The following is a 23,108-nucleotide window of genomic DNA, read 5'->3' as shown; positions in this document are numbered from 1 at the left end:
GAACTCCTCTTGCTTCAAACACCTGCCCATAATAAATAGCACAGCAAAAGGTTAAATAGGTGGGCCGGGCATTGGTGGCTCACGCCTGTAATCCCAGCACTTTGGGAGGCTGAGGTGGGTGGATCACCTGAGGTCAGGAGTTTGAGACCAGCCTGGCCAACATGGTGAGACCCCATCTCTACTAAAAATACAAGAATTAGCCGGGTGTGGTGACCCGTGCCTGTAATCCCATTACTCCGGAGGCTGAGGCAGGAGAATCACTTGAACCTGGGAGGCAGAGGTTGCAGTGAGCTGAGATTGCACTCCAGCCTGGGCGACAAGAGTGAAACTCTATCTCAAAAAAAAAAAAAAAAAAAAAAAAGTTAAATAGATGATCACCTCCTGGGAAAGGAGAATGACCTCTTTTAGGAACAAAGAAAGTGACCATGGAGGCCCCGGAGCTTGTAGCAGCTCTCCGAGTGGTTGTTAGTCCCTTAGAGAAATTAAACGGGCAGGGGCTGACGTGCAATTGGATTTGGAGGGAGAGGTTAATCTAACCAGGGGAGTAGTTGGGACCAAAACCCTGGCATAAAGCTAGGGGCCCCAGTGACACGGGAACTGGACAAAAATCTCATTGGCACAGTGGGGAAGATAAGGGTTTTAATCCTTCTGGATTCTTAAAAACCTTCACCTAAATTTGTGGTCTAGGAACTACTCGAAGATAAATTAATCCCCAGTATTGATCCCTAGCCTGGTCGCACAGGATTCCCACAGGTGGGGTTCACAATCCTAAATTAGAAACTCAGACAACACAACAGATAAAAGGAAAAAACACTGTATGGTGAAGAAATAGATTTTCGGAATCAGGTAGAATGGGATACAGCATAACTACTAGAGTTCAGGCTCTTAGAGCTATTTCAACACAGCTTAGTAAGATTAGACATAGCTGAAGAGTGGACTTGTGAGTTGGAAGGGATGTATCTAAGGGAATTATTCTAAAGAAGATGAAAGAAAGCATGGAGAGAGTAGACAGGGCAGTGTTTGAGGAGGTAAAGACTGGTGACTTTCCAGAATGGACTCATCTTTGAGATCAGGAAGTCCCCAAGGAATCACATGAGAAGCAAACATTCATTCCTAGTCTCATTTGAATGAAGCTGCAGAACATGAACAAAAAGAACAATCATTAAACGAATGTTTCAACGTAAGCCAAAAGATTATGAAATATCTTCAATGCTGAGGGAATCATTGGACGAAATTATTATTCAGAAAGAAGATACATTTTCATGCCAAGCTTTTACCATTCACATCCCCAAGCCAAAATAATCCTAGCGAATTGAGCCAAAAGAGGATGGTGATGAGCAGAGAAATGGGTTGGTCCACAGTGAATCAATAGATTCAAAAGGAAGCTGGGCATCATGGTGCATGCCTGTGATCCCAGTTACTCACGAGGCTGAGGTGGGAGGATCACTTGAGTCCAGCCTGATCAACAGTGAGACCGAACTCAAACAACAAATGGAACTAGAATAATGGATGCTGCAGAGGGATAAAGAATACTAAGGTCTTTGTACTATTAGGCCTTGGAGATATATGGTTTCAAGTTTAAGGGTGACCACTGGAGGCATAGCACCAGAAGATTTAACTTCAACTTCCAAAGTGGGGGCCCTGGTGGGGGAGGGGAGGGGCACGTGTGCGGGTGTGGGATATGTTGCGGGGGAGTTAAAGCTTGACGGGTTTAGTAGAAGGTGGAAAGGGTCGGGGGTGCAGCAGAGAACAAGTTATTGGAAAGCACAAAATAAGATGGTAGAAATAAAAGCACAGTAGATGTAAATAAACAGAGTTAAAACTGTTAAGGCTCAAATTCTAGCTATAAACGATTGCCAAACTAAACACTTATAGTGTAAACAATTACTATAGGAAAAAGACTTGAAAGCAAAAAGCCCATTAGAGATAGAAGTTATTGGCATAAAGAATGATTGTTCCTCTGGGAAAACACGATGGTGATAACTGCACCAAGCAACATGGTCTCTGCAGTGTTTGGGTGTGACCTCTTCCCTGCCTCCCTAGGGACTGATGAGTCCTGGGCTCAGGCTCAGAGTGATGAAGCAGGTTATTGTCTTGGTGCTGCCATATTCTCTTAGTCATGTGTGTTTTTTTTTTATTCATTGTCCTCTGGCCCTACACACGGTCCCTGGGTTTGCTTTTATGCCAATTGCAGAGAATCTCCATGGCTCTACTGGCAATTGCTTGAGAGCTCACATTCCTACCGGATGTGAGAAGATGTTCCATCTTCCTGTGTCCGGGCAGCACCACCAAAGTGCAGGGCTGGGGCAAGCCTGGATGGGGTAGGGTGTGGTCAAATGACTGCTCACAAGTGAATGGTTTGGACAATGCAACGTGGCCACACTGGAATCTCAATAAAAGGCAGAGGGGTTGAGGCCCAGATGATACCAGGTGAAAAGACAGGTTTGCAGCACGTGCTGCGATAGAGATGCTGGGGCCTCCTAGTCTGGGGCAGGCTGAGCCTTCCTGGGTGTGGGTGGGCCTCCACTGTGCAGGGTGCTGTCCTTCCAAGCTTTGGCAAGATGGAATCTGTGTTGGGTGTGGGTGTGGCCTTGAAAAGGCACGCTCTCACCTAGAGGCCACTGCTTGACCCCCTGTTGCCCTTTATCAGAGGTGCGGGTGGCTAGGTGTGGTGGCTAGTGCCTGTAATGTCAACACTGCGAGGCCAAGGGGGAAATCCCTGGCTTGAGGCCAGGACTTCAAGACCAGCCTAGGCAACATAAGGAGACCCTATCTCTATAGAAAAATTTTTAAAAATTAGCCATGTGTGGTGGCGTGCATCTACAGTCCCGGCTACTCAAGAGGCTGAGGCAGGAGGATCACTGGAACCCAGGAGGTTGAGGCTGCAGTGAGCCATGCTTGCACCACTGCACTCTAGCCTGGGCAACAGAGCAAGACCCACTCTTAAAAACAAATACCCTGGCCATAGCCCCTGGGAGTCTAGTCTCCATACAACCAGGACCCCATGAGCCACACTTTAAGGCTTTTACTTTGGGGGTGGGGGGGCGCAGAAGGGAGGCCAAAGGTTGGAGCTGTTGAATCCATGAGGGTAGACCTGTCCAACTGAGGAAAGGAGAGCTGATCTACAGAGAGGCTGAAGCCTCATGACATTCATTTTCTGAGTCCAGCGAATTCTGAAGTCCACATCCCAAATGTTTCATAGAAGTAAGTCAATACATTCCTGATAGGATAAGGTTGATTTTCCTGCCACGTGCAGTCAGTTCCACCCCAACAGAATTCACTTGATCTGCACAGCCACCATGGGGCAGAGATGATCGCCCCCATTTTACAGATATGGCCGGGAGGCTCAGGGAGGCCATGTTCCTCACAGAGGACTGGCCTGCACAAAAACCAGTGGGTGACCAGAACTTGCACCTGTCTACATTCGTCCCCTCACTGCATGTGCCCCTCTTGATGGGAGAGCAGGCACCTGCCAGCCCCATGCTGGTCCGCCCAGGAATGGCTCCTGAAACCACCAGCTGGCCAGTGAGTCATGTGGAAGGGTTTGGTCATGCCTACCCTCGTCCTGCCTTTCCTCCCTGGTCACTGCACTGTGGTAGCGGGGGAGGGTGACCTCTGCTTTGCCCCTTGTCACCTGGGGCAAAGGGTGGGATCCCGTCCAGATAGGACCAGGGGCTCTCTTACTGTCTGCACTTCACGAGTGGGGGCCACTTTCAGTTTGCTTCTACCTGGGACGCTCTGGGTACCATGCTAGAAAAGTAGCTTATGGCCACAAAATCTAGGGACGGGTACTCACATGCCCAAATGGAGCCTCATGCTTAGTAATGGGGTGAGTGGGAAGCAGTAGCTTCCCTTGGAGGTGGAAAACGGGGAGGTTTCAGTTTCCAGAAAGCCCTGGGGCAGCAGCTGCCGTGGTGAGGTCTTCCCTGAGCCTCTCTGAGTCTTCCCTCTCCTCTACTTCAGGGGGGTCTAGCCTCTCCTCCAGAAGGGGTGCCAGGACGAGATGAGAAGGAATTTGCTTTGGAAGGCTGGGAACAGGTCCTGCAGCTGCTCTGGCCTTCCTCTGGACTGATGCAGGTCCCAGTGTTACTGAAGGGCACTTCCAGGTCCTGTTAGTGCAGGGGCCGCTGCAGCAAAGGGCTGACTTTAGGCTCCCTCTTAGTTTTGTTTTGTTTTTGAGATGGAGTCTCACTGCGACGCCCAGGCTGGAGTGCAGTGATGTGATCTTGGCTCACTGCAACCTGTGCCTCCCAGGTTCAAGTGATTTTCATGCCTCAGCCTCCTGAGCAGCTGGGATTACAGGCTCCTGCCATCATGCCCGACTAATTTTTTTTTTTTTTTTTTTTTGAGATGGAGTTTCTCCCTTGTTGCCCAGGCTGGAGTGCAATGGCGCAATCTCAGCTCACAGTAATCTCTGCCTCCCGGGTTCAAGCGATTCTCCTGCCTCAGCCTCCTGAGTAGCTGGGATTATGGGCATGTGCCACCATGCCTGGTTAATTTTGTATTTTTAGTGGAGACGGGGTTTCTGCATGTTGGTCAGGCTGGTCTCAAACTCCTGACCTCAGGTGATCCGCCTGCCTCGGCCTCCCAAAGTGCTGGGATTACAAGCATTAGCCACTGTGCCGGGCCAATTTTTGTATTTTTTATTAGAGGCCGGATTTCACCATGTTGGTTGGGCTGGTCTCGAACTCCTGACCTCAAGTGATCTGCCTGTATCGGCCTCGCAAAGTGTTGGGATTACAGGTGTGAGCCACTGCACCCTGCCTGTCACCTCCCTTTTGAAAAACTGACTGCGCTTGGAGCCAGTTCTCACTGCTTATGAAACGGTTGGGGACATCACATCACTGCTCTCAGCCTCAGTTTCCACATCGTGAACTAGGATTTGTAATCCAGGCCCAACAGGCTTGTGAGAATTTAGATGAGTGAAGCGCCTGGCATGCTTTCATAAGCAACTTTTTCACTTGCCATTCAGTTTGCCCATCTAAAGGGTGTGGCTCTTGGCCGGGCGTGGTGGCTCACGCCCGTAATCCCAACACTTTGGGAGGCCAAGGCGGGTGGATCATTTGAGGTCAGGAGTTTGAGACCAGCCTGGCCAACATGGTGAAACCCTGTCTCTACTAAGAATACAAAAATTAGCCGGACGTGGTGGTGGGCGCCTGTAATCCCAGCTACTTGGGAGACTAAGGCAGGAGAATTGCTTGAGCCTGGGAGGTGGCGGTTGTAGCGAGTAGAGATTTCGCCATTGCACTCCAGCCTGGGTGACAGAGCGAGACTCTGACTCAAAAAAAATAAAGGGTACAGTTCAGTGGTCTAGTATATTCACAGGTACGGGCAGTCATCCCCACAGTTGAACATCTTGCCCACCCCAAAAAGAAAGCTCATGTCCCTTAGTCACTCCCTGTCTCCCGTCTGCCGCCTCAGCCCTGGGCAGCCACTGAGCCACTTTCTCTGGTTTGATCTGGCACTTCTAAAGTAGAAGTTATTATTGGCAAAGGCACTGGCTCTTATTTCTAAGAGATCATTAGAATGCCAGGGGCAGCAGAGGATGGGTCTGCCTTGCAGAGAGAAGTTTGATTTACATTTCAGAAGGATCTTTCCTGGCATTTTAGGTCACTTGGCATTAAAAAGAGACTTGTGGGGCATTGTCTGGAAGGGGACTTTTACCACTGTGAGCTGGTGACAAGCTGACTAGAAGTGGGGGTGTCAAAGGCTGGAATCACCACCTTGCTGGGGGCAGATGAAGGGACAGTTAGTGGATTTGGGGTCTGCTCTTTCCCATCTCTGGTGACCCTTCCCCTCCATCAGGAAAATGGGGTACTGGGCCATCTCTATGGTCCCAGCCTTCGGTTTTGCTCTGTTCGGGGAGTTTCAGAGAGCTGGACTGTTCCAGGCCCCTTGGGAATTGGAAGCAAGTCCTAGAACTTTCTGGAACACAGAGAGTGGTCTGTTGGGCCTTCCTTTGCTTCCTCAGTTCCCACCCTCCTCCTTCACTCCTTTCTAGGACTTTCCTTCCTCCACCCCTGGATCCTCCAATGTTAATGGAGCAGGGGGCAGGAAATAGCCTGTGGGCAGGATCTGGTTGACTGCCTGGTTTTATACATACCAGGAGCTAGGAATGTGTTTTAAAAATCAAAAGAATGGCTGGGCGCGGTGGCTCATGCCTGTAATCCCAGCACTTTGGGAGGCTGAGGCGGGCGGATCAAGAGGTCAGGAGATTGAGACCATCCTGGCTAACACGGAGAAAGCCCGTCTCTACTAAAAATACAAAAATTAGCTGGGCGTGGTGGTGGGCACCTGTAGTCCCAGCTACTTGGGAGGCTGAGGCAGGAGAGTGGCGTGAACCTGGGAGGCGGAGCTTGCAGTGAGCTGAGATCGCGCCACTGCACTCCAGCCTGGGCGACAGAGCGAGACTCTGTCTCTAAAAAAGAAAAGAAAAAAAAAATCAAAAGAACATTTCGTGTTGCATGAAGATTCTATGAAATTCAAATTTCAGGGCCCATAAATAGCTTCACTGGGGCGCAGCCACACTTGTTTGTTTACGTATGGTCTGTGGCTGCCTTCACCATGGATAAGAGACTAGAATAGCTGCTGTGGTCTGTATTTTCTATCTTTACAGAAAATGCTTGATGAGCTCTGAGTAAGGCCTGACCTTGTTCCTGAGGGCTCCGTGGTGGACCTGATGGGAAAGTAGTGGATGGCATTGGTGGTGGCTGAGCCAGCGGGGTGCCTGCTCAGAGAGCCGGTTATTAATGGAGTGCTAACCAGTCACTCTAGATGAGAAATACGCAGATCACATTTAAACACAAGGAAAGCTGTTTACAGGAAAATGATAAAATAGCAGAATGTAAAATTATGGGTATACTGTGCTTACGCTGTCATAAAAATGTGTACGTGTGGATAGAGAGGAAGGTGTCCCACGTGGAGAAATGAAAAGGTGCCTTAGGGGGCGGGTTGGAGTAAGAACAGTTTTTCTTTCTATTCTATTTTTCTGTTTAAATTTTCCTATAATGTTATTATAATAAGTGTTGATGAGCATTCGCAGCCACTAGGGGAAGCAGCTACCCAGGCAGAAGGCTGTTCCGGGTCTCAGGTGGGCTTTAGGGAAAGGGACCCTGAGCTCTGAACCAGGGTTAGGAGGAGGTGCCCCGGGCATGTGGAGGCTGGCAGCCCTCGCTTCTGTGAGCCGGCGGCTGGGGCTGCATCTCGCCCACGTCGCTGTCATGTGCGGGGCCCGTGTTATGAGTTGTGTGTCTGCTCACTATTGTGCTGTAGCCTCTGGAAGTTGCTTAGGAGCTTGGGATTTCATGGAGAGGTGGGAGTTAGTTGCTTCTGTCCAAAGGGGTCGGCCAGTGGGGGCCATTCTGAGTTCAGAAACATCTGGCTTGGAGCCCAGTGGACCCAGCCAGGCCCAGCTCTGCTGTTGACCAGTTGTGTGCTCTGGTCAACACAACTTAACTTGGGTTAAGTCTGTGGGTGGCAAAACTGGCACCTTCCATCCCATCTTCCCTCCATCCCCTCCCCCCACCCCTGTGTCTCACTCCGAGCCTTAGGGAGTTGGTGCCACCTAGCTACGCTCACTGACACGCATCTCGTGCTGTGCTAGGATGTTTTCCCCATGTTAGTGTGCCCTCTCCAGGGAGACTGCCAGCCCTCGTGGGTGTGCATCTTCTGCTTCTGCATCCTCGGTCACTGCCAGCAGAGGCCTGGGCACATGGTGGTGGACAGTGGCTATTATCTGTGGTTGTGCTGGAATGGAGGAGGCCTGGTGTCTGGTCTTGGAGTCAAGAGTGCATGTGCTTAAGGGTTCCAAGATCACACGGAGGAGGGCGTGATTAGCTCTTGGAAGCGGGGAGGCAGGAAGGAGGGCAAGAGACCTTGATCTGTTCTTGGGAAGGAAAGAGCAGGTGAGGGTGGGCTACTGTTCCAAGCACGGGAAACAGAACACCAGGAGGTGGCCATGGCCCTGGGGCTGGGGCTGGGAGGCGGTTGCTCCAGCATGCAGTCACCGAGCCCTCCTGTATGCACTGCTGCAGGTGCTGGGAGACTGTGAAGTGCAAAGCAGATGGAGTCCAGGCCCTCAGGGAGACAGCACGCCAGTGGGGGAGACGGAGACCAATCACCCACCCAGTGTGCGGTAAGTCAGACGGTGACAAGCTCTGAAGACAAGGAAAGCAGGGAGGAAGGGGCAGGCTATGCCCCTTGCTCTTTCATGTGGGGAGACAGAGGGAGCCAGAGGATGTGGGGATCGACCACGTGGTTAGGGGAGGAAAGCATGTTTCAGGCGGAGGGTGGGCAAGCGCAAAGGCCCTGTGGCAGGCGCGTCTGTGAGTGGTCAGAGCAGAGTGAGGGGTGGGAGATGGGGCCGGGTCAATGGGGTGGGGTGTGCACATGGCAGGTCTGCAGACCCAGGTAAAGAGTCTGGATTTCATTTCTAAGGGGATGAGAAGCTCGGGAAGGTCTGACCAGCCTTACGTCTTGAGAGGGAACCCCCTGCTTCTGTGTGTCAGGTGTTACTCGGGGTGCGCCAGTGGAAGCGGGAGGCAGTTGCAGCTTTCAGGTGAGAAATGATGGCAACTCGCACGCTCGCACGGTGGGGGAAGAGGGGCCACCGTGGAGGTGGCTTGCGGGGCCTGTCACCTGCTGTTCCCTAGCTCAGTGAACAGGGCCCCCACGCACACCTGCCAGGTCGGAAATCAGGTACTGCCAGCCTCTGCCGTTCTACGTGTGGCCAGGCGGGGGCGCCTTCACCCTCCCATGTCCCTTGCCCCATGCCCCAGACAGCGTGGTCCTGCGAGCCCCCTCCCATTCCAGTGCTCAGCATAGCCATATCCCTCTGGGGCTCAGGCCCCCACCATGGCCAGACCCACCACCCCACCTTTACCCTCCCCCAGTCCATTGCACACATAGCATCTGGAATGGTCTCGGGCAGCACCTCAGATGATGTGGCTGTGTTGCATGAGCCCCTCCCCTCACCGCAGCTCTCGGCCCTGCCTGAGCCCAGGTGCCTGCGGGCTCCCCACTCACCCCTGCCTTGAACCTTCCTGAGTCTGAGCTGCTTTTTTTTTTTTTTTTTTTTCTTTCTGTTTTGAGACAGAGTCTCGCTCTGTCGCCCAGGCTGGAATGCAGTGGCGCGATCTCGACTCACTGCAAGCTCTGCCTCCTGGGTTCATGCCATTCTCCTGCCTCAGCCTCCCGAGTAGCTGGGACTACAGGCGCCCACCACCTTGCCCGGCTAATTTTTTGTATTTTTAGTAGAGACAGGGTTTCACCGTGTTAGCCAGGATGGTCTCGATCTCCTGACCTCGTGATCCGCCTGCCTTGGCCTCCCAAAGGGCCGGGATTACAGGTGTGAGCCACCGTGCCTGGTCGGAGCCTGAGGTTCTTAAACACCCATCCTCTAGCCTCCTGCCTTCACACAGGCTGTTCCCTTAGCCTGGACTTTGTCCCCACCCACCCGCTCCTGATCCTTCAGGTCTCAACTTAGAGGTCACTTTCCCTTGGAACCTCCTCAGACCCAGTGAGGCCAGATTAGGGGCCTCCTCAGAGCCCTCATGGCCCCAAGTGTTTACCACTTCGCTTTTTCATACTATCCAAAGTGTACAGAATCGTACACTTTTCTGATGCCTTGTTCCAGCTGAGTGCCCTGAGGGCAGGGATGGGGTCCGTGTTCCCCGGTGTGCTCAGCCAGCACTTGGCCGGGCACTCTCAGTGTTGTTGAATGAATGAGCGAGTGAGTGACCTGCAGGGGAAGCTGCTGTGTCTGACACAGTAACGTGCAGGTTGCACTGGGAGGGCCTGGTTGAGATCATGACTGGAGCCCCTGGCCCCAGAGTGAGAGTCATCAGTGGGGCTCGCTACCTCTGCACATTTTTTTTTTTTTTTTGAGACGGGAGTCTTGGTCTGTCGCCAGGTGGTACAGTGGCACGATCTTGGCTCACTGTAACCTCCACCTCCTGGGTTCAAGCAATTCTCCTGCCTCAGCCTCTCGAGTAGCTGGGACTACAGGCGTGCACCACCGTGTCCAGCTAATTTTTGTGTTTTTAGTAGAGACGGGATTTCACCATGTTGGCCAGGATGGTCTCGATCTCTTGACCTTGTGATCCACTCACCTCGGCCTCCCAAAGTGCTGGGATTACAGGCGTGAGCCACCGTAACCGGCCCCTCTGCCCACTTTCTTCCCCTTCTTCCTCCTCTCCTGTCTCCACCAAGGCTGTCTCTGGAGTGGCTGTGGATGCTGACAGAATGCATGTCTGCTCTGCCGTCACTATTCACGCACAGCGCCTGTTGGGGACTCTCCTGTAACCCAAAGGGGTGGCGGAAGGATGGAGCTTCAGGCCTTGAGGGCCAGGAAATGAACGTGGAAGACTGAATCCTCAGGGGACCCCAGCTCTGGGCCGGGTCCGGGGCTCTGTTCTGAGGACTGGGAGTGGGAGGAGGTGGCAGCAGGAGCCGGAGTCTGAGGCATCTCCTCACACTCTTCCAAGGTCAGAGACGAGGTCTCAGATATGCTTGCTAATGCACGATTTATTTCTTTTTCAATTTCCTTTGGAACCTGTGCTGTGCAGATGTTCACATGATGTGGTGGGGAAGTGAATTTTATAAAACTCTTGGCAGAGTACCATTCGGCATCCCTGTGGTGCTAGAGATTTCTGGGGCCTCGGGGCTGTAGCACCAGCTGCAGACAGCTGCCTGCCTTCTTACAGTGCTCAGCTTTTGAGTCCAGCAGCTTTCTCAGTCCCGAACACATGTGTGACCTCACGATTCTGGCCCTTCCATGATCCGCAACAAAATGTTCTGGTGTGTAGGTGGAACTCCTATTTTTAATAGCCAAGTTGTTGAGAAATTGTAGGGCTTCTATTTCCTTTTGAACGGAAGGGCTCCAGAGATATTTATATCTTTGCTTCTACAGAATCTAGGAGGTCGTCTTCACCCAGGGAGGGTCAGCATGTGGAGAGGGTCACCTGGGAGAGGCCCCGGTGTCAGCCTGCACTTGCTGTCAGTAAATGGTATGACATTGAGCACCAAGGAGCTCAGCCAGCCCCTCGAGGGAAGTCCCAGCTGCCCCCTGGGGGAAGGGCGGGGAGGCATGAAAACAATGACCCCACCGGCTGGCGGGGGTGACCGTGTTATGCAAAGTGTACACCATGTAGCATGAGCACCGGGCCGGGAGCCCCCAAGGCTGCTGGGGAATCAGGGAGACACCAAAGAGGAGGTGGCCTTTCCCTTGAAGGGTGAAGGATCGGTAGGAGTCTGTGGGAGAGTGGAAGCTGCAGGAGGGGAAGGAGGGAGGGAAGGAGGCCCAGAGGAAGGAGGGAGGCTCTTGCATTCCAGGCAGGTATGGGAGCTCCTGGCAGAGTTTGCAGTACCCAGTGGCTCAGTGTGGTTGGAGTTGGCTGTGGGCCAGCTGGGTGGGTAGACAGGGGCCAGGTCTGGAGGGGTTTTTAGTGCTGTGCTGAGGGGTCTGAAGTCCATCCCGCAAGTTGTAACTGGGAAGTGTCACGGTGGTGGGTTAGAGCCACGTCATTCAAACTTTCTCAAATTCCCGTACATAGAGACCTAGTGTGCACACTCGCAGCCCAGGCTTGTGAGCTGCAGTCGCCCTTGCCATGTGCAGCTCGTTCTGGCGTGTTCTGTTCTGCTTCTATTCTGGCTCATTTGTTCTTTGAACAATGCTGTTTGCAATCCTCTACATTGGCTTCCTGTCTCCCTGAATATTTTTGATCTGCAGTTAGAACAACACTGGATTGGCAAGAGGGAGTCTGAGGTGGGAACCCAGGCAGAGGCTGCTGTCAGTCCAGCTAGGATGAGACGCGGGTGCCAGGCAGTGGGCCTGGGGCAGACCCCAGGGACTCCGCAGTGAAGACCCCACCTCAGTGGTCCTGGGCCCCAGGCCTCAAGAGACTTGGGGCAGCTCCCGAAGCAACAAGAGGGGTCCTGTCATCGTGAGGCGTGTTGAGGATCCAGAAGCTGTGGTTTCATAACTCAGTAACTGTGTGGTGTCTGAAAGCCATTTCATTAAATGTCACATGGAATCAAAATAGAAATTACATCTCTGGGACAAAGCCCATTGAGCCAGGAGCCAGGGATTCTGAATTGGAACCAGAATAGCCTCTGAAGCTGGGACTGTGGATCCAAGGCTGCCCCCACCCCCTGGGTCTCGCTCACATCTGAACTCCCCAGAGGGGGCAGGTGGTCCTGGAGCCTAGCCTACCTGCCGAGAGTCAGAGGTGGCTGCAGGGGAACCATGACAGCCCTCCTTCTCACACTCATCCTGGGCACCCTGCACCAGCAGAAGGGTTAACATGTACAGTCACCCATCCCTAGCCCCTTCTGGGAGGGAAGCATATCTTACGGATGGCGACCTTGAGGCTCAGGGAGGTTAAGGTGCCAGCCTGAGATCACACAGCCAGTGAGAGGCAGAGAGAGGGCTTAAACTCCAAACGATGGCTCCAGAGCCCCCTCTCTTTTCCATGCCCTGGGCTGCCTCTTTCCCCAGTGCACCTTGCTTTTTGGAACCAGATGACCAACGTGGAGAGACATGAACTGATTCAATCAGAGTGTATGGGGAAGGGACTTAGAGACCCTGGCATTTTTAAAGCTCCCTGGTAATTCTCACATGCGGCTAGGGTGGGGCGCCTCTGCTCTGGGGAATAGGGAAGGGGTGTAAGTGGCCCTGTGTCTGCCCTCTGTCCCCACCTGCCACCTGCTGGTCCATCCATTCAGCCGTTGCACGGACAGGTTGCCTTCTGGGGGCTGCTAGCCCCCTTGCACTGGGCAGCGCTGTGTCCCCTCTGCCCCTCCCCCCAGCATATGCTCCTTGCTCTGCCCCTGCTGCAGGTGGGCCATGCTTGGAGGGGCGCAGGAGAGCTGAGATGGGTTGGAGATGGATCAGGCCTCGAGGGGGTGCCTGGTAAGCCCCGGGAAGGGTAGGGAGGAAGAGGAGGGAGAGGAGAGGGCAGTGCAAGGGCAGCGACCCCCAGCCTTGCCCCCGTTTTGAGCATGGGGAAAGTGTACACAGGTAGTGAGGAAATGCCTGCATTTGGGTGCGTGTTCATTTCTAATCCATTTTCACTTTTTGTGTTTTCTTTCTATCTACTTTTTAAAGGTTTGTTTCTTTTCTAACTTCCTGTTTTAGATGTATACTTTAATTTCTTTATTTATTTTTATTTTTTTTTGAGATGGAGTCTCGCTCTGTCGACAGGCTGGAGTGCAGTGGCATGATCTTGGCTCACTGCAACCTCTGCCTCCCAGGTTCAAGCGATTCTCCTGCCTCAGCCTCCTGAGTAACTGGGATTACAGGCGCGCACTACCACACCCAGCTAATTTTTGCATTTTTAGTAGACATGGGGTTTCACCTTGTTGGCCAGGATGGTCTTGATCTCTTGACCTCGTGATCCGCCCACCTCGGCCTCCCAAAGTGCTGGGATTACAGGCGTGAGCCACTGGGCTCGACTTAGTTTCTTTATTTGAAGATAAGGGTTTTTTTTATTCTGTTTTGTTTTTGAGACAGAATCTCACTCTGTTGCCCAGGCAGGAGTGCAGTGGCACAGTTGTAGCTCACTACAACCTCAACCTCTTAGGCTCAAGTGATCCTCCCACCTCATCTGAGTGGCAGGGACTACAGGCGTGCACTACCACACCCAGCTAATTTTTGTATTTTTTTTTGTAGAGATGGGGTTTCGCCCTGTTGCCCAGGCAACAAGCAAATCTGCCCACCTCAGCCTTCCAAAGTGCTGGGATTACAGGCATGAGCCACCACACCCGGCTAGAGATAAGTTTCTCAAACTCCTGGGCTTAAGCTATCCACCCACCTCGGCCTTCCAAAATGTTGAGACTACAGGTGTGAGCCTTTGCACTCGTCTTGAATTCCTTTTTCAACAGTATGTTTCCTACTAAAAACACTTATGAAAAGTGTGTATTTTCTCTTACCCCTTCTCCTTTTTTGCCATCTAATTTTAGATTATATTTCTTAGTGTTTGTCTTTAAAATGTATTTATACCTCTATGCTATCTTTTTCTTATTTTTGCCCCCTCCCCCATAAGAAAGATAAAGAAATCAGAGACTTAGACCGGGTGTGGTTGTTCCCGCCTGTAATCCCAGCACTTTGGGAGGCTGAGGCTGATGGATCACTTGAGGTCAGGAGTTTGAGACCAGCCTGGCCAACATGGTGAAACCCTGTCTCTACTAAAAATACAAAGTTAGCCAGGCGTGGTGGCAGGTGCCTGTAATCCCAGCTACTCCAGAGGCTGAGGCAGGAGAATCGCTTGAACCTGGGAAATGGAGGTTGCTGTGAGCCAAGATCATGCCACTGCACTCCAGCCTGGGCAACAGAGTGAGACTCTGACTCAAAAAAAAAAAAAAAAAAAAGAAAAGAAATCAGATACTAACAACTCTCTCCTTCTTTCTTTCTTTTCTTCCCAATTTTTGTTTAATGTATCATTTCTAAATTCAGTGTTTATATTTATATATGTCCTTAATCCTCACTCACATTGGCCCTACAGGTAGATTCATTGCTCACTGTCAGTTCTCTTGCTGAAGTTTTCCTGTTTTTCTCTTGATTTGCTGAAATTCCTTCTCCAGTAGTTTAATCAAAAGGGACTAAATGAAAAAAAATCATTGAGTTATTCCAAGTTCAAAAAGGTTTCTAGTCTTTGTGTTTGATTGACAGCTTTCCAGGATATAAAATTCTTAGGCCACACTTTCTTTCCTTGAGAACTTCGCAGATGTCACTTCTGTCTTTAGAGCAAATGCCACTGTGGGAAAGTCTATTTTGTTACCCTTTATGAATTGATATTTTCACCTGACTGTCCAAAGTCTTTTCTATTTAGCTGTTTCCCCCTTTCTTCTATATTTTGTCTAGTTACTTTCATATAAATTACCTTGTTATTGACAGATTTTTGTCATTTTCCCCAAGACATGGTGTGCCCTTTCAGTTTGTAGATTTATCTTCTTTTATTTCAGAAAAATTTTCTTGAATTATATCTTTAAATATTTATGTTCCCTTATTTGAGTTCTCTATTCTGGGATATATGATGGGTCCTTTGTAGATCTTCCAAATCTGTAATTTTCTCTGTAATCTCTTTACACCGTTCATTTTCATTTCCTTTTGCTCACTTTCCTCAGTCTTGTTCTCAGTGTCTTGATTGCGTTTTGAGCAATATTTGATGCTCCTCTGCACAGCTTTCCATTTCGTCATGACTTTGAAGATGCGATGTTTTTCCTTCTTTCTCCAGTTCTGTCAGCTCCAGTTTCATGTTCCACCTGAGCTCTCATATCTGTTTTGTGTGCTTGCTTTCTGGAGATGATTGCTGTGTTAATTTTTTTTTTTTTTTTTGAGATGGAGTCTTACTCTGTTGCTCAGGCTGGAGTGCAGTGGTGGGATCTCAGCTCGCTGCAACCTCTGCCTCCTGGGATCAAGCGATTCTCCTGCCTCAGCCTCCCAGGTAGCTGGGATTACAGGCTTGCGCCACCATGCCTGGCTAATTTTGGTATTTTTAGTAGAGATGGTGTTTTGCCCTGTTGGCTAGGCTGGTCTTGAACTCCTGGCCTCAGGTGATCTGCCCGCCTCAGCCTCCCAAAGTGCTGGGATTACAGGTGTGAGTCACTGCGCCCGGCCCTGCTTTATTAATTTTTGTTGTTGTTTAATTTGCAGCGAAAAGTTTGCTGGCAATTTTCATCTGTTCTATGACAACATTTTTACTAGCGAGTTTTCACTTGCCACTTGTTTTTCCTGTTCCTTTTCTCGTTTTTATTTTTTAATTCTTGCAGTGTCTTCCTGTAGATGCTGCGCTGTTTGCTTTTTTATTTCTCATCTTTGGGTAAGGTAAGTTTTTCTTCAACCATCTATTTTCCAGAGGTTTGTGTGGGAGAAGAAGCGAGGACTACACCCAGTGCCGTGTGCAGTTGTAGGGCTGCTCATGTGCAGTCTGGTGATTCCTCTTTTTGCCTGCAAGTATGGCTTGTCTGTGTGATTGTCTGTGTCTGATCTGCTGCTTCTGCTTCTTGGTTCCAAGCTTACCTATATCTCAAATGCCACTGTCATGAGATCACAGGCCCCACTCCTGCTCATGCAGATAAGGGATGTTGGTTGCTGGGCAGTGTGATCCCTTCTCACAGCTTCTTCCCAAACACCTGTGTGGTATTTCCTGCTCTGGGCAACCCTCTGACTCGTTTCTAGTTTGGGTTTCATCTCTCTTCTGTTTTCATTGGAAATGGAGCGTAGCTGGGCGCGGTGGCTCATGCCTGTAATCCCAGCACTTTTGGAGGATGAGGCGGGTGGATTGCTTGAGCCCAGAAGTTCGAGAGCAGTCTGGCCAACAAGGTGAAACCCCATCTCTACTAAAAACACAAAAATTAGCCGGGCGTGGTGGGGCAAGCCTGTAATCCCAGCACTTTGGGAGGTCGAGGCGGGTGGATCACGAGGTCAGGAGATGGAGACCATCCTGGCTAACACAGTGAAACCCCATCTCTACTAAAAATACAAAAAATTAGTCAGGCATGGTGGCAGGCGCCTGTAATCCCAGCTACTGGGGAGGCTGAGGCAGGAGAATCGCTTGAATCTGGGAGGTGGAAGTTGCAGTGAGCCGAGATCGTGCCACCGTACTCCAGCCTGGCGACGGAGCGAGACTCTGCCTCAAAAAAAAAAAAAAAAAAAAAAAAAGATGGCGTTTGCATCCTGTTTCTCTTTCTCCTTGTTACTGTGGGACGATTTTTTTTTCGACTTTATTGGTGTATAATTGACATACAATAAACTGCGCCTATTGAATGTGTTATTAGTAAGTTCTGACATATGTATACACCTGTGCAACTGTCACAACCATCAGCCACTAGACATCCTGTCACCCTCCACAGCTTCCTCGTGCTGTTTCTTACCTCCACTCCCATTTTCAGACAAACTCTGACCTGCTTTCCGTCGCCAGAGTTTATATTTTCTAGAATTTTATGTAAATAGAATCCTACAGTGTGTTTTTTTTTTTTTGATGTGGTTTCTCTCACTTAGCATAATTATTTTTTTCTTTTGAGAAAGAGTTTTGCTCTTGTTGCCTAGGCTGCAGTGCAATGGCGCGATCTCGACTCACTGCAACCTCCGCCTCCTGGGTTCAAGCGATTCTCCTGCCTCAGCCTCCCAAGTAGCTGGGATTACAGGTGCCCGCTACCACGCCCGACTAATTTTTTGTATTTTTAGTAGAGATGGGTTTTACCATGTTGGCCAGGCTGGTCTCAAACTCCTGACCTCAGGTGATCCACCGGCCTCGGCCTCCCAAAGTGCTGGGATTACAGGCGTGAGCCACCACGCCCGGCCTAGCATAATTATTTTGAAGTCCATCAGTTGTATATAACAGTGGTTCATTCCTTCTTATTGCTGTGTTGCATTTCATTGTATGGCTATGCCATATTTATTCATCCATTCACCTGGTGATGGGCATTGGGGCTGTTTCTAGCTTTTGGCTGTGATGAATCAAGTTGCTGCCAGTCTCCATGTAGTTTTTTTTTTTTTTTTAGACTGAATCTTGCTCTGTCGCCCAGGCTGGAGTGCAGTGGGGCGATCTCAGCTCACTACAACCTCTGCCTCCCAGGTTCAAGCGATTCTCCTGCTTCAGCCTCCCGAGTAGCTGGGACTACAGGTGCCCACCACCATGCCCAGCTAATTTTTTTTTGTATTTGTAGTAGAGATGGGGTTTCACTATGTTGGCCAGGCTGGTCTTGAACTCCTGACCTCGTGATCTGCTTGCCTCGGCCTCCGAAAGTGCTGGGATCACAGGCGTGAGCCACCACACCTGGCCACATTCCTGTTGAGGAGGTGCATAGGAGCAGAATGACTGGGACATAGTAGGTTTCACTTTTTAAGAAGTGACCCAACTGCTCTTGAAAGTGACCATACCGCGTTACATGCCTCTGAGCACATGAGAGCAACACAAGAGTCCCAGTTGCTTCATACCCTTGCCAACACTTGGCATGGCCAATCTTTTACATTTTAGCCCTCCGAGTGGGTGTCTAGTGTATCTCCTTGTGGTTTTCAGGTACATTTCACCAATAACAAATGGCATGAGCCTTTTTAAATGTACTTATTTTTTATATGTACACCATCTTTGGTGAATTGTTCAAATCCTTTGCCCATTTATTTTTATTTTTTATTTTTTTGAGGCAGTGTCTCGCTCTGTCACCCAGGTTGTAGTGTAGTGGCCTGATCTCAGCTCACTGCAAGCTCCGCCTCCCAGGTTCACGCCATTCTCCTGCCTCAGCCTCCCAAGTAGCTGGGACTACAGGCGCCCACCACCACGCCCAGCTAATTTTTTGTATTTTTAGTAGAGACGAGGTTTCACTGTGTTAGCCAGGATGGTCTCGATCTCCTGACCTCGTGATCCGCCCGCCTCCGCCTCCCAAAGTGCTGGGATTACAGGCGTGAGCCACCGCGCCCAGCCCCTTTGCCCATTTAAAAATATCGAGTTGTGTTATATATTAGATTTAACAGCTCTTTATTCTAGTTACACGTCTTTTATCAGATATATGACTTGTAAATATTTTCTCTAGTCTGTGCCCTTCTTTTTCATTTTATTCAATGTCTTTTGAAAAGTAAAAGACTTTTAATTTTGGTGAAGTCCAATTTACTGTTGCTTTTTTTTTCTTTTATAGTTTATGTTTTCTGTGTACTATTTTTTTTTAAATTTTTTATTTTTTGAGATGGAGTCTCGCTCTATCACCCAGGCCGGAGTGCAGTGGTGTGATCTTGGCTCATTGCAGCTTCGGCCTCCTGGGCTCAAGCAGTTCTCCTGCCGCCTCAGCCTCCCAAGTAGCTGGGATTACAGGCGCCCGCAAGCACGTGTGGTTAATTTTTGCATTTTTAGTAGAGACGCGGTTTCACCATGTTGGCCAGGCTGGTCTCGAACTCTTCACCTCAGGTGATTCGCCTGCCTCGGCCTCCCAAAGTGCTAGGATTATAGGCAAGAGCCACCACAACTGGCCCCTGTGTACTATTCTTAAGAAATCTCCCTGTGGTGAAAAGGGAACTCTTGGACATGGTTGGTGGAGGTGTCAATTGGTACAGCCATTATGGAAAGCAGTGTGGAAGTTTCTAAATAAATAAAAAATAGAACTACCATATGACTGACCAAAGGAAGTTATATCACCACCTTGTAAAGATAGCTGCACTCCTGTGTTAATTGCAGCATTATTCACATTAGCCACGATATGGAAACAACCTAGGTGTTGATGAATGAAGGGATCAAAGGGCTGGGTGCGGTGGCTCATGCCTGTAATCCCAGCACTTTGGGAGGCCAAAGTAGGTGAATCATTTGAGGTCAGGAGTTTGAGACCAGCCTAGCCAGCATTGTGAAATCCTCTCTCTACTAAAAAAACAAAAATTAGCTGAGTGTGCTGGCACGCACCTGTAGTCCCAGCTACTTGGGAGGCTGAGGAAGGAGAATCACTTGAATCTAGGAGGCGGAGGTTACAGTGAGCCAAGATTGTGCCACTGCACTCCAGCCTGGGTGACAGAGTGAGGCCCTGTCTCCAAAAAAAGATCTTTTTCGACTCTACGATACAAAGATGTTTTCTTCTAGGTACTTCATAGTTTTTACATTTAGGTCTATGCTGCCTTGTTAGTTAATTTTTGTGTATGGTATGAGGTTGGAGATTGGGGTTTATTTTTCTGTTCTCTTTTAGCCGGTTTCTGGGAGGAGAGAGAGGACCCACCAGCTCCTCTGCTGTGTCAGGCTATTATACAAGGCCCCATAGGCTGAGGTTTCTGTTGTTTTCTTCTCTAGGAAAAAAAGAGGAAAAGCCATCAGCAATACCAAGGGAAACAGTAAGCTAAGATTGGCATAGTTCTCAGCAAGACTCACAGCGATTCTATGCTCCCTCCCTCACCCCTTGCCTACCTTTAATCCAAAAATGATTTTACCAGAAAGTCCAACAAATAAGACAAGATCCAAAAGCACTGAGAACTTTTTCTTGCTGCCAAGTATAAAACACAGACCGGTATAGTGGCTTAAAAAAGCAAATTCCCAGGAAAATTTATAGAGATGGAAAATAGGACAGTAGAATAGCAGGGACTGGGGAGGGGAGAAGGGAGAGGTGCTGTTGAACAGGTAGAGTTTCTGTTTGGGCTGATGGAAAAGTTCTGGAAAAAAGAAAGTGTTGATGGTTGCACAACATTGTGAATATTCATAATACCATTGAATGGCACACTTAAAAATGGTTAAAACAGTACATTGGGTTACCTATGTTTTACCACAATTAAAGAGTATTTTTTAAAAAGCATATTCCCTCTGGGGTTAGTTAGCTGTAGTCAACACCTAAGTTCCCCAGTGATGAACTGAAGTATGGACCATCAGCATAAATGTGAATTAAAATTAAATATTGCCAGGCAGGGTGGGCGTGGTGGCTCACGCCTGTAATTCCAGCACTTTGGGAGGCCTAGGTGGGCAGATCGCTTGAGGTCAGGAGTTCTAGACCAGCCTGGCCAACATAGCAAGACCTCGCGTCTACTAAAAAAAATACAAAAATTAGCTGGGTGTGGTGGCGCACACCTGTAGTCCCACTACTTGGGAGGCTGAGGCAGGAGAATTGCTTGAACCTGGTGGGTGGTTGGGTGGAGGGTGGGCGCACATAGGTTGCAGTGAGCCAAGATGGCATCATTGCACTCCAGCCTGGGTGACAGAGCGAGACTCCATCTCAAAAAAAAAAAAAAAAATTACCAGGCAATATGAGGTTGCATGGTTAATATCCTAACAGTCACAAAGCAAGCAAGTGATCTTGATGGGGAAAGGGAGGAGGTGGGAAGAAAGGAGGAGGACCAAGTTCCGCCGAGTGGCTAATAAATATTATTTTGGTTAAGTCCCTATCTCCACAGAGTAAGTCTCTGATTCTTTTTTTTTTTTTTTTTTTTTGAGACTGAGTTTCACTCTTGTTGCCTGGGCTGGAGTGCAGTGGTACGATCTCGGCTCACTGCAACCTCCGCCTCCCGGGTTCAAGCGATTCTCCTGCCTCAGCCTTCCCAAGTAGCTGGGATTACAGGCATGCGCCACCATGCCTGGCTAATTTTGTATTTTTAGTGGAGACGGGGTTTCTCCATGTTGGCCAGGCTGGTCTTGAACTCCCGACCTCAGGTGATCAGCCTGCCTCAGCCTCCCAAAGTGCTGGGATAACAGGCGTGAGCCACTGCACCCGGCCTGTAAGTTCCTGATTCTTAAGCCTAACATAGTTAAATTGCTCTGTAAAAAAAACAATGGCTTTATATTCAAGACCATGTTGCTTCCAACTGAATTGGCCACTGACACTGGGATACTGAGCAGTGAACAGACCATAAGGAAGACATCACTCTTGGATCCTGTTTGAAACCAACAGCTACAGCAAAACACTAGTCTTGATTCAGGACCTAATGGGGTTTCTTTAATTAGCAAGTTTACATTCATGGAGTCTTGTGAAAATGGTTAGATAAATTGCAAAGAAATAAATAAGTATTTTGTACATCCGAGTATTATTGTTAATTTCCACCTGGCTACATGAGGCTCCCTCCTCTGGGTTTTCTCTCTGTGCCCTTTTGCTGTGGACAGAAGGTACCCTGCTCATTCATCCTTCCAGCCGGTGAGCCACGGGGCAGCCCGGAGGGAGGAGTGGAGGGGATGTGGGCCTGGAATTAGACTGAGCTGGGTGTGTCCCCAGCTCAGGCCGCACTGCCAGGCCCTGGTTTCGTTACTATGAAATGAGGGGTGGGGTGGATATCTGGTCTCCCACTCCCCATTACTGAGGGGTTCCGGGGCTCTCCTCCACCCTCTGATTCCTTCCCCTCTTCTGTTCCAGTCCAGAATGCCTCCTTTCTGCCTAAACACCTCTGATCTTCATTTGCTCATCAGCAGCTGCAGACCCATGAGTCACTGGGCCTGACCTGGGAGACACTGGCCCTCCACTTCAGCACTCTCCAGCTGGGATTTCCTCCAGAACAGTGGCAAAGAGTTCGCCCAGAGCTGTGTCCCCACACTGGGAAGCAACGCTGAGTCAGGGTTACCTGGCTCCACTGTGCCCCTAGCGAGGTGAAATTGTACCATCAAATTCGCACAATGACATTGGTTCTCGGGATAAGGAGGCTACCGCCTAAGGAGCTTGTGCACCGCAGGCAGAGCCACTCAGGTCATCTTCCAGAGCGGGATGTCTGACTCCAGAGCCCGGCAGCCCACACTGCTCTCCTGAGGACTGGGTTTCTCTGGCCTGAGTCTGCCTGAGTCTACAGGAAGAACCCTGCTGGCACCCCAGTAAGCCCCTCTAGACCTTGGAGCTCTAACTGCTCTCAGAGCTCGCTTTGCAGTTAGCCTGTAAAGCAGGAGAAGAATTGGCTTGTGTCACACATAAAATACACTAACACTAACGATAGCTGATGAGCCAAAAACAATTAAAAATCACAAACTCATAATGTTTTAAGAAAGTTTATAAATTTGTGTTGGGCCACATTCAAAGCCATTCTGGGCTACGGGTTGGACAAGCTTGCTGTAATGGATCAGAGATATGTACAGTCTTAAAGAAGAAACAGCTCCCAGGCCTGTAAGACCTATCAGGGCACTCACTGAATGCTGTGAGCAGGGGAAGGGGCAGTCCTGGGCAGTGGGGTCCTCTGTGGGGGTCCAGCTGTGTCTCCAGTCATCTGGGGAGCCGGGAACAGCACACCAGGGTCCTTGCCTCCTGGGAAAGTTCTCACAGAAAGAGAGAACAGAGGTGCAAAAGCTAGGCCATGTTCATTATTCCTTCATTCCCTACTTATTGAGCTTTGACAACGTGTGAGGGACTGCTTGATTGATTGACTGATTGATTGGGACAGGGTCTCACTCTGTCACCTAGGCTGGAGTGCAGTGGTACAACGTCAGCTCACTGTAACTTCCGCCTCCTGGGCTCAAGCCATCCTCCTACCTCAGCCTCCTGAGTAGCTGGGATTACAGGCCCACGCCACCACACCCGGCTACTTTTTGTATTTTTTGGTAGAGACAGGGTTTCACTGTGCTGCCAGGCTGGTCTTGAACAACCAGGCTCAAGTGATCCTTCTGCCTCCCCTTGAGCTCCCAAAGTGATGGGATTATAGGCTTCAGCCACAGTGCCCAGCCAGAGGAACGTTTCAGATG

General features: G+C 49.9%; 1 protein-coding gene and 1 non-coding gene across 5 annotated transcripts; one reads left to right on the top strand and one right to left on the bottom strand.

The window, feature by feature from the left end:
- The first annotated feature begins 8,031 nt into the window (after positions 1–8,031).
- Positions 8,032–22,494, top strand: LOC134737821 (putative uncharacterized protein C2orf48). 4 transcript variants are annotated; one of them, XM_063648975.1, is made up of 4 exons: positions 8,032–8,134; positions 8,508–8,557; positions 21,555–21,585; positions 21,802–22,494. In XM_063648975.1, the coding sequence occupies exons 1-4, from the start codon at positions 8,063–8,065 to the stop codon at positions 21,883–21,885; spliced, it is 237 nt and encodes a 78-aa protein (XP_063505045.1). In that variant the 5' UTR covers positions 8,032–8,062; the 3' UTR covers positions 21,886–22,494. The 4 variants fall into 4 exon arrangements, 2 of the variants coding, with proteins under 2 accessions (XP_063505045.1, XP_063505044.1); XM_063648974.1 differs by having other exon boundaries at positions 8,437–8,557; XR_010123148.1 differs by lacking the exon at positions 21,555–21,585.
- LOC129030973 (small nucleolar RNA SNORA2/SNORA34 family) lies at positions 21,245–21,379 on the bottom strand. Its single transcript, XR_008500864.1, has one exon. It is a non-coding gene; the product is annotated as a small nucleolar RNA SNORA2/SNORA34 family (small nucleolar RNA).
- Positions 22,495–23,108: the final 614 nt, after the last annotated feature.

Source organism: Pongo pygmaeus, chromosome 12 (assembly GCF_028885625.2).
Source record: "Pongo pygmaeus isolate AG05252 chromosome 12, NHGRI_mPonPyg2-v2.0_pri, whole genome shotgun sequence".
Taxonomy (NCBI): domain Eukaryota; kingdom Metazoa; phylum Chordata; class Mammalia; order Primates; family Hominidae; genus Pongo; species Pongo pygmaeus.
Note: the sequence above shows the minus strand (reverse complement) of the source record. Positions and strands in the feature narration are given on the sequence as shown.